This window comes from Gracilinanus agilis, chromosome 2 (genome assembly GCF_016433145.1).
Source record: "Gracilinanus agilis isolate LMUSP501 chromosome 2, AgileGrace, whole genome shotgun sequence".
Taxonomy (NCBI): domain Eukaryota; kingdom Metazoa; phylum Chordata; class Mammalia; order Didelphimorphia; family Didelphidae; genus Gracilinanus; species Gracilinanus agilis.
This window is the reverse complement of record NC_058131.1, coordinates 717,782,774-717,792,921: the sequence shown is the minus strand read 5'-3', so window position 1 is coordinate 717,792,921 and position 10,148 is coordinate 717,782,774. Positions and strand designations below refer to the sequence as shown.

Sequence of the window (10,148 nt, the reverse complement as noted above, 5' to 3'; positions counted from 1 at the left end):
AATATCAAGATATCTGAAAGGTTGTATTTGGAGGAGGGCTGCCTCTGTTTCTACTTGACCCAAGAAGGCAGAATGAGAAGCAAGGGATGGAGATGCCAAAAGACCAGTTTAGGGTGGACATCAGGCAGAGCTTCCTAACCATGAAAGGCCCCAAGGGGCTGTCCCTGAGGTTGCCCTGGGAAGTTGTGGATCCCCTTCCGTCCCACTGGAAATCTTTAAACAAAGTCTACTTGGAGGTTTTGTTGAAGGATTTCCTCTTCAGATCTGAGATCCCTTCCATCTTGGAGATCCTGTGAAGTTCTCCTCCCAAAAGGATTAGAATAAGAAAAAGCACATTGTATTAATTAAGTCTGTTTCCATCTAATGTCAGTGAGTGAGTATTCTTTCCTTTAAAAACATATTCTAAGTAATCAGTAATGGGTAGAACTTTGTAGAATCCATAAATAACTTAAGTCAATTAGAAATATTTTCCTCCACTAGATGGCAGATTTAAAATTTCATGAAAAAACCTCGTTAATGGAAAATTAAGGCCTCATCATTGTGAGTCTTTAATTCTTGAAAAAGTAGAATTCTGAGAAACCATTGATGTTGTGTTTATCTCGTTAAGGCTACCTTATGTTAGAATATCGACGTTGAGAGGAGGGATTGTTATTCTTTTCTTGGACAGAGTATGCACTAAATAATACTGTTTGACCACCAAATGATATAAATTTCTTCCATCCATCCATCTCTCTCTCTCTCTCTCTCTCTCTCTCTCTCTCTCTCTCTCTCTCTCTCATCATCNCTCTCTCTCTCTCTCTCTCTCTCTCTCTCTCTCTCTCTCTCTCTCTCTCTCATCTGTCTGTCTGTTTATCTATCTGTCTGTTTATCTATCTATCTATCTATCTATCTATCTGTCTATCTGTCCATACATCCATCTGTCTCTTTATTTATGTCTATCTGTCCATACATCCATCTGTCTCTATGTATCTACCTATGTATCTATGTATCTATCTGTCTCTTTATCTATTGTCTGTCTGTCTGCCTTCCTTCCTGTCTGTCTTTCCGTCTTTCCATCTGTCTGTCTGTCTATCTATCTGTCTTGTCTGTCTATCTATCTATCTATCTATCTATCTATCTATCTATCTATCTATCTATCTATCTATCTATCTATCTATCTATCTATCTGCTCATCTGTCTGTCTGACTCTCCCTGCCTCCATGTTAGTTTGTCTATTAAATATAAGTTCTGGGGGCAGCTGGATGGCTCAGTAGATTGAAAGCCAGGCTTAGAGACAGAAGGTCCTAGGTCCAAATCTGGTCTCAGACACTTTCTAGCTGTGTGACCCTGGGCAAGTCATCTAACCCCTATTGCCTAGCCCTTATCACTCTTCTGCCTTATAACCAATATATAATATTGATTCTAAGATGGAAGGTAAGAAGGGTTTAAAACAAACAAATAAATAAATAAACAAATGAACAAGCAAACAAACAAATAAAAGTTATTTGAGAATAAGGTTTGTTCCAGTTTTGAATTTATAATCCTCTCCCCCAACATGGCACAGTGATTGGCACCTGCCAGATATTTAATAAGTGTTTGCTGAATGACTGTATGACTTTTGCCCTAGAAAGAATGTTAGCTCCTCTCTTGGCTGAAATGGTGAATTTATTAGAGGAAAGAACCAATCCAGAGCTCATAGGTTAATTTCAGTATTTTAATACTACTTTATGAGTCAATTAACAGCATCCGACAAATCTAGAATTACACAACATATTACATTACTTGGTAGTCTATCGTTCCATTTGATTTATAATTCCAAGGTGCCCATTATGTTTATTTATTCCAAACCAATGATTGTTTCCCTGAACGTGTAGATGATGTAATTTTGACTCACTGCATTCTGGGAGTTCACAGTGAGAGTTCTATACAAACGTTGTACTAAAAGTACAAAAATAAGTGCTTCTCACACACTCTTAATACTGTTTATGCCCATTTGGTTTTATCGCCCCAATGGGAGAACCTCCTCATATAATTAATAGAACAATAGGGCCAACACAGAATAAAAACCTGGAATTCAAGCAACAAATGTATTTGTCCAATTGCATTTTTTTAAAGGTCAGGGTGGGGGATGAAGTGGCTATTTTAGGCAGCATTGCCACTATTAACATAGCCTTCCCCTGAAAGGAGAGTTTGACAGAGAGAGATAGAACCAGAATTAAATCCCAAAACCCATCACTGGGATGAAATGGACAGACTTCTGACCCTGATGATTTGGTTCAGTAGCCTTCTCTGCAGTCTGTAAAAAAAAATTCTCCAGGAATCAGAGAAGCGAATGCCAAATTTCTGAGCAAAATTCACATTTGTGAGGAAATCTAAAAATAGATGAGAGTGTTTTCATTCACTGGCCTCTTCCTCTCCCCACTTCCACCCACACAGGCCAGCTCTGATCTGTGAACTGGGTCGTGGGTTTTCCTGCCCAGGAATGTGCTTGTGAAATTAAAAGAATAATGAACCAAGTGATTTCTGGCTGACAAGAAGCTTGACTCTCCATGAATGAATATACTTGGGCGATTCTGGAATCTATAGATGGCTTAATTTTAAAAAATATATTTCTCTATTTTCTAACATCTCCTTCTGGCTTAGCCATTTATTTGGCATCTCTTCCTGTCACCCCTCCCCCAAATCTGGAAGATTGTTCTAACTTAAGTGAGAAAAAAGAAGATTGAGAACTGAATTCATCAATCAGCCTATCCAAAGAATCTTGGGGTTGGAAACAGAAAACTAAAGCATGGAGAAGAGCCAGTTTCTCATTTGCGATCTAAAATATATTTCCTTAACATTGAATAACTCTGGCTATCAATAGACCAAAATTTAGTGTAATTCTGTTTTTAAAAGAGACACAGAATGGAAGTTACCATGAAGAGAATTTTCATTGAAGAAGAGGGTTTCTGTAACTTCCAAGAGAAGCTACTTACTGTGTGTGGTCTTCAACAATGGTGGGTAGGAGATGGAGGAAGAGGAGAAATCATTTTTGATAAGTATGTGTTATGGGGAGGCTCTTCCTCCATCCTACCCGCATCCCTGATATTTTTATTTAAAAATATGGGAGGGGTTGGGATTTATGTGAGTATCTCAAGTGGGAAAAGGCCCAAGTGAGGAATCACAATGGAAATAAGGTAAAGGTAACTATGATTTTTGCCATCTTGTTGTTTGAGAAGGAGATGGGAGTTGGGACAAGGAAGAGGGAAGAGGGAAGAGGAGGAGGATGAGAAGAGAGGGGTTACTTTGTAAAGTGATTTAAGGATGTGTTTGAAAAATTTCTTTATCCTTGGGCCTCAGTTTCCTCATCTATATGAATTGGATAAAGTCCCTTCCAGCCTTACACCTATGATCTGTGGCATCCATGACCCTGTGAGGGGATGAAGCTGCATCACAGAATTCCATACTCCATCCTCCCCCGCTCTGAACTCCAAGGGAGGATGCCACAGATCCTGGTAGTCATCAGAGCTGTAACAAGGGTTAGGAAACAGGCACTTAGGTCCTAGGTGCACAAAACTAAGGGGCACTTATGGCCACATCTCTTCTGCTCCCTGGATTACTTAAATAAAGAAGCAGTAATGAAGACAGAAGTGGAGAATTTAACAATTATCTTGTTGTTTCATATCTTCCCCACACATGATTCCCCTCAGGGAATCATGGAGAGAGGCTCATATATAGACTGAAATGTCCATGAGTTTGCTTTCTCTAATAATATACTCTAGTTAAATATTATACAAAGAAGCCTACCAGCTGTACATTAACCACAAACATTCTATTTTCTTTCTAATTGCTGCTGGAAAAAGATTGCTATTTTAATCAAACCCATTTCTGAGCAAAATAATCTTATTCTGCATTCATGGGGTTTTTTTGGCCACATTTTATTTCTTATTTTGTGTGATTGGCTGCAATCAGATAAAAGCAGGGTTTGGGATCAGAAAACTCTATTTCTGTACTGATTGATATTTATGATCTACTTTTCATCTAAGGAGGACAAAGTACAGACATCATTTCACTTCCTATAATTATGTCCTGGGGATATGCAGAGCATCCTCTTAATGCTTTTAAAGTGAAGCTAAATCTTAGCCCAGATCTTCAGAAATGAGTTCACTGGGACCCAAAGTCGGATCCTACTGCCTGTGGATGGTTATTGTGAATCATTGCAGTTATGGATGAGAATTAGTTGCTCACATCCCCCAAAGTACTAAGCACATTGTAAGGGAATTTCAGTCACTTGTTCACAAAGTTTCTCAAGGCCACCAGGCTATGATTTTTTTTTTAAGTCTGATCCCAGAGTTCATTAATAGTGCCAACTGTGTAGCTGAGGACTAATTAATTTCTCCAATGTGTATTTACAATATAAAAATATATTTACAAAAAGGAAGAAGTGCCAAGTCTCTTTTTTTGGCTTATTTTTGGATAATCCCCCTTTTTAGTAATTATCACACATATGTTGGGCTAAGAAGTTTAGGTAATAGGACTAGAAAATGTCTTTAAAGAAAAGTCTATAACCAGGTATGCTGGAATACAAGCTATAGAAAAGAAAAATCTCCTTTCAAACAACCAACTGTATGACTTTCCTTCAAGAAACTGAAATATTCTAATATTCATTTTTGCTTCTAAGCAAAGACTAATCATAAGACTAGGACAGACTGGGAGGAATGAGCTAGCCAGCTCTATCGCTCTACAAAGAAGCCAAGGTCGAGGGCAGTCAGTATTCAGCAGGCTCTACCATTCCTTATGTAGGTCTGAGTGCCAAAAAATTGAAAAGGGAAATTCTACCTTTTAGAGTACATCTCTAACCCAACAAATGATTCAGTGCTGCTTCCCCCTGTCCCCAATCTAATAATGGCTTGATAGCTCCAAATAGAATCATAAAGCAGAATTAGTTTAAAAAAAAACCTAGTGACACTGAATATAAACTGAAAATTAGGTGGAAATTGTTTTGGAGAAAAGCTGAGCACTAACTAGCCTGGGAAGAACATGGCGGTGAGTTCTTCTGTATAAGTAAAATAATATCTGAGAAAAAAAATGTTTCTACATGGATAATGCTGGCAAATAACTTGTAATCTCATTCTTCTCTCAGTAGAAAAGAATATTTGAATTGTAACTCCAAGAGGATTTGCTTTCTTTTGAGTAATACTCTAAACCCAACATTTTCCTGAGCCGAGGTAACTTCCTGGCAGCTTTATGGATGTCTTGCTAACAAAATCATTACCTAACTATCAAGTAAGTTAGGATGACATTGAACAAGGCTGGGGATTATTATCCAAGAGGGTGATTCAGTCATTGAAGTGAACGGCTTCCTTCCAGGGGCATCTAGGGAAAGATAAGGCAATCCAAGAAGGCCAGAACCATGGAAATCTATTTGGGACATAGCCCAAGTTGGGCTGCCTCATTTCTGCTTATGGAATGAAATTTATATTGGGTTATTTCCCATTCCCCACATATTTTGTAGTTTTCTTAATTTTTGAATTTCAAAATCTTTTCTAATGATTCTATGCTTATAAAATCACTGTTCTGACTTTTTTGGGGAAGGAGTATTTTTTTTTAACTAGCTGTGTGTGTTGGGGCAAATCATTTAAACTTTCCGAACCTTAGTTTTCTTATTTACAAGATGAGGGGATTGGCTTGATGTCTTTTAATATCTCTTGAAGTTCTAAATGTACAACCTTCTGTTTTATTGAGAAAGAACTTTTTTTGGTCTTGGCTCAAGGATAAATTTTTTCACCCTAAGAACAACCTCTCACTTCTAATCTGTTGTCAGCAGAACTGATAGGAAGCTGAGAGCTGATGCTTTCTATTAAAAGAGGTATCCTTTGGCTTCGTTTTATTTGTTTTGTCTCATTGCTTTTATATTATAGAGAATGGGCGCTTGATTCATTGATAAATTCTTGGGCAAGGAAACTCCTTTTCCCAATTGAAATCAGTTTATTCTTTTAATCTAAAGTCTTATTGAGGTGCTCAGCACACTGAGAGGTCTTGACTAGTCCAAAGTTCTCAGTACCTTGGACAGTACTTGGCACATCGCAGGTACTTGACAAATATTAGTCAGATTGGATTGGGTTGGGCGAAAGGAAAATAAATGAGAACTCAAGGGAAAGGATTTGCACTGAGAGAAAAATGGCTTCAAATTGGAGTCCCATTTCCTAGAGGATTTGAGAAGCAGGATGTGCTTAGTGATCTAGATCCAAAAGGAGGGACAGTGAGGCGGGATATCTGGGGACTTTGAAGGAGCATGGTGCCAGTAGGTTCTAACAGTGTTTTTTCTGCTTAGCCAGGTAGTACCTGGGGGCTCATGGGGACAAGGTCTGCCTTGGATCCCATTATCCCTTTCGGGATCTGACATCATTTTCAGCCAGTCTTTTGATTTGAGTCTTAGAAATGTTTATGGGGGCCGAGGGATTTCTGAATGGGAATTTGAGTATGTTTTATTGATTTTCCATTAATGAGACTAGGAGAGGGGGCTCCTCCAGGAAATTGGTGTCTGAGTGGCCCCAAAGCCCACAGGCTGCCTGCTCTGTTAGGCAAACCACCATTCTGGCAAAATGTGGGGATTGAAGTATCTTTTCTTCATCTCCCAGCTCCCCTGCTCCTCATCGGTCTACCTGGGGAAGGGGCATGTGGACTTTTTGGTGTGCTTTTGGAATGGTGGTAGAGAACCAGGTCTCTGGAGAAATACTTATGGTTGTTAAGAGGATGGGGGCAAAGCTTCCCTGGGGAGGCAGCATGAAATGAGAATGTTGATTTGGCAAAGGTGTTTGATGTTTATAAGAAGAGGAAGAAAATGCAGGTAATGAGCTCTTATATTAATTGTCATGTGGTTAGATTTGAAAGAAGGTTCAGGGCCAAATCCAAGAGAGCTTAATGGTCCCCAAGATCCTGAAAAAAGGAGTAGGTCCATCCTCTGTCTTACTGCTGTAGAAGTGCATCTTCACCCAGTCCTCTGTGGCTGGCAATACAATTTGATAGTCATGAATGAATCTCCTAATTAATCATATGATGAATAGGGCTCCAGCCTTGAAATAAGGAATATCTAGGTTCAAATTCCACCTCTGATATTAGAAGTGGGAAACTAGTTTAACTTGTTTGACTTTTAGGCAGTTTTTTTAGATTGTCATTATAAAAGGGTCACTATTTGCCTCAATGGAGATTTGTCATGCCAAGATTTCCCACACCAACTAAATGGCGAGTCTTTGATATATTGGCACCTCTATGGGGAACTATGTTGGGGGCAGGGAGATATGAAGGTTAAAAAGATGACAAATTCCTTCCTTAGGGTGGTTACAGTCTCTCACAAAAGACTAGAACAGAGATTTTAGGGGTTCTCTGAGATCTTCCCCCATTTCCTGATGATGTATAGAGCCTGAACAAAATGTATTCAAAAGAAATCTTCCTGGGGTTGATGAGAACTGAGTTGGAAATTGAGGCAGTAACCTAGGGGTAGGACCCTTCTGTGTGTGCCCATGGGGCTGATTTCCAGTGGGGTCCAACACTGCTTTTAATGTCTTTATGGAAGTTCCAAGGAAGTCCTGAGTTTACTAGAAAAGTATTTTTCTTCAACAGAATGGAAAGGCCCAGAAGGGATTACTTGGGAAATGTCTCCTGGCCTTTAACTAGGCCAGGCCTATAAACAAAGCCCAGGGTAGAGATGGGAACCCAGACTGGAGCGGGATTATGGGATGTCAGCCTTCTGGGACTTTGTGCCCCATAATTTAGGTTTGATGTTAAATCTGAGTTGCTGGTGGTCCCTCATTGCTATGAGTGGCTCAGCCCATGCTTCCAACTGCCTGAAATATCTGACTCCAGTCTGTACCTTCTTTTGTAAACATCCATACCAAGGGGGGACCCCTGATAGCTTCTATAGGATATCTCTCGGAGCCAGAATTGCTTCCCTTTCCACGTTAGAGAATGCATTCGTACCCATTTGTTTTAATTTTGGAAATATACGCGCTAAAACAACCCCAGGGGCTAATGAACAAGAAAGTTTAGGAAATGGAGACTTTACAATTTTGTAGAAAAATGAGGAGAGTTAAGGGTGGTTTTGTCTACATTGAGCTTCATGTCTCTTGTTTTTAAATAAAAAAAACAAACATACAAAAAACAGTCCTCAGAAGGTCCCGTATCCATCCCCGCGAGCAGCCACGGCAAAGGCAGGGTAGGCTTCATAGGTCGCATACGCCGCCAGATCGTGGCCAAGGGTCACAGCCTGTTTCAGCTGAGTTGCAGTCATGGTGGCAGCTGCATTTGCAATGGCGTAGCCTAAAGAGGGATGCAGAAGAAACAGAAGTTCAAAGGCTGGTCTTGCCACTTTCTAATTCACTTTGTTAGACCTGAGTTTGAGTCTTTATCACATCATGGCTGGGTGGCCTCGGACGAGACAATGAACCTTACAGGGTCCCCAGGCAACTCTCTAAGTTGCAGAGCTGATGCTGACCTCTGTTGCTATAGAGAGTTTCTTCCCTGGAAGTTCTTGACCCCATTCATAATCATAGATTTGGAATCTATAGATCTGGAAAAAAAAGTAACTAATAATTTTGGTGCCCTTAATTTCAGCTTTGTTCAAAAGACCTATATTCTAATTTTTGATCTGCTACTGGAATCAGGAATACTTGAGTTCAAATATGACCTCAGACATTACCAGCTGTGTGACCCTGGGCAAGTCATTTAACCCCATGTTCTTCAGTTTCTTTATCTGTAAAATGATTTGGAGAAGGAAATGGCAAATAACTTTGCCAAGAAAACCCCCAAATGAGGTCACAAAGAGTCAGACACAACTGAAATGATTGAACAACAATTTGAATATCATATGGATTGGAGAGCTCAATATCTGGTCTCTAAAATTCAGCTCTAAGTCTATGATCCTATGAAGACAGTCTGAAATGGACCTGAGAGGCCCTCTGTTACCCCTCATCCCTTCATTTCATAGAAGACATAACTAAGGCAGAGTGATTGGGTATTGCCCCAGGGTACCAGAATTTAGAGGGCAGAAATACGTAAAATAATTGCATTAAAAGATTAAAGACTTTTTTTTTTTGCTACAGTTGCTTGTTGGTAGAACATCTTACTCCTCTGGCAGCCTAGAAGAAGTTGAGGTTAGCAAGAATAATTTGTTATTCTAGGAAGTTATCAGGTAGCCTCATTAAAAATATCCATTTTATACATATTCAGTTGCAAAATCTCAGTTGCAAAATCTCTCTTTTAAACTCTTCCCACTCCTTTTCTCCTCCAACACTAAAACCACATTAATGAAGGCCCTTATGATCTCATCTCCCTGCTCTGCTCAGCCCCACACAGTCTAGTCTGTCCTTCACTCAGTGTCAAATGGATCTCCCTAAAGTGCTGGTCTGACCCAGTCACCATCTCATCGCCTCCTGCCCCTCTTTCTTCACTCAATAGATGTCAGTAGTTTCCTCTCACCTCTAAGGTAAACTAGAAAATCTCTTGTTTGTCATAAAGAAACTTTGTAACCTGGCTCTGCCTCCATCCGACCTCCATGCCTTCCCAGGCTTCTTATACTTTAGTCCCATCCCCAGCCTCTACTCTGTGATCCAGGGACCCTCCGTCTCCAGACTCCAGGTGCTCTCACTGGCTGGTCTCCATTCCTGGGACCTGGACTCCTAGTTCCTTCGAATCTCATCTAAATCTACTCTTCCTCAATAAGCTATTCACTTCCCATTAGTGCCTTCTCTCTGGAATTATCTTCAGTGTAACCTGTATTTATCTGTTTGTACATCAATGTTTGCTTGCTGTCTCCTGCATTAGACTGTAAGCACCTTGAGAACAGGAGCTGCATGCTCTCTCTCTTCTCTCTCTGTCTTTCTGTCTGTCTCTCTGTCTCTCATCTCTCATCTCTCTTAATTTCTACATCTTTCTACATCATCTCTCTATTTCCCTATCTCCTTCTCTCTCTCTCTCTTTCTCTCTATTTATCATCTCTCTTAATCATCTCTTTCTACATCTATCAATCATCTCTGTCTCTGTCTCTGTCTCTGTCTCTGTCTCTGTCTCTGTCTCTGTCTCTCTCTGTCTCTGTCTCTCTCTCTCTGTCTCTCTCTCTCTGTCTCTGTCCCTGTCTCTCTCTCTCTGTCTTTCTGCCTCTCTGTCTCTCTCTTTCTCTCTCCCTGTCTCTC

At 40.1% G+C, this 10,148-nt stretch overlaps 1 protein-coding gene across 2 annotated transcripts in view; it reads right to left on the bottom strand.

Moving 5' to 3' along the window:
- Nucleotides 1–8,002: 8,002 nt before the first annotated feature.
- A1CF (APOBEC1 complementation factor) overlaps nucleotides 8,003–10,148 on the bottom strand; it is a 73,585-nt gene continuing 71,439 nt past the window's right edge. For both annotated transcript variants that reach the window (XM_044659223.1, XM_044659224.1), the window contains exon 11: nucleotides 8,003–8,277. In XM_044659223.1, the coding sequence (XP_044515158.1) occupies nucleotides 8,126–8,277 (152 nt within the window). In that variant the 3' untranslated portion in view covers nucleotides 8,003–8,125. The remainder of the gene's footprint in view (nucleotides 8,278–10,148) is intronic.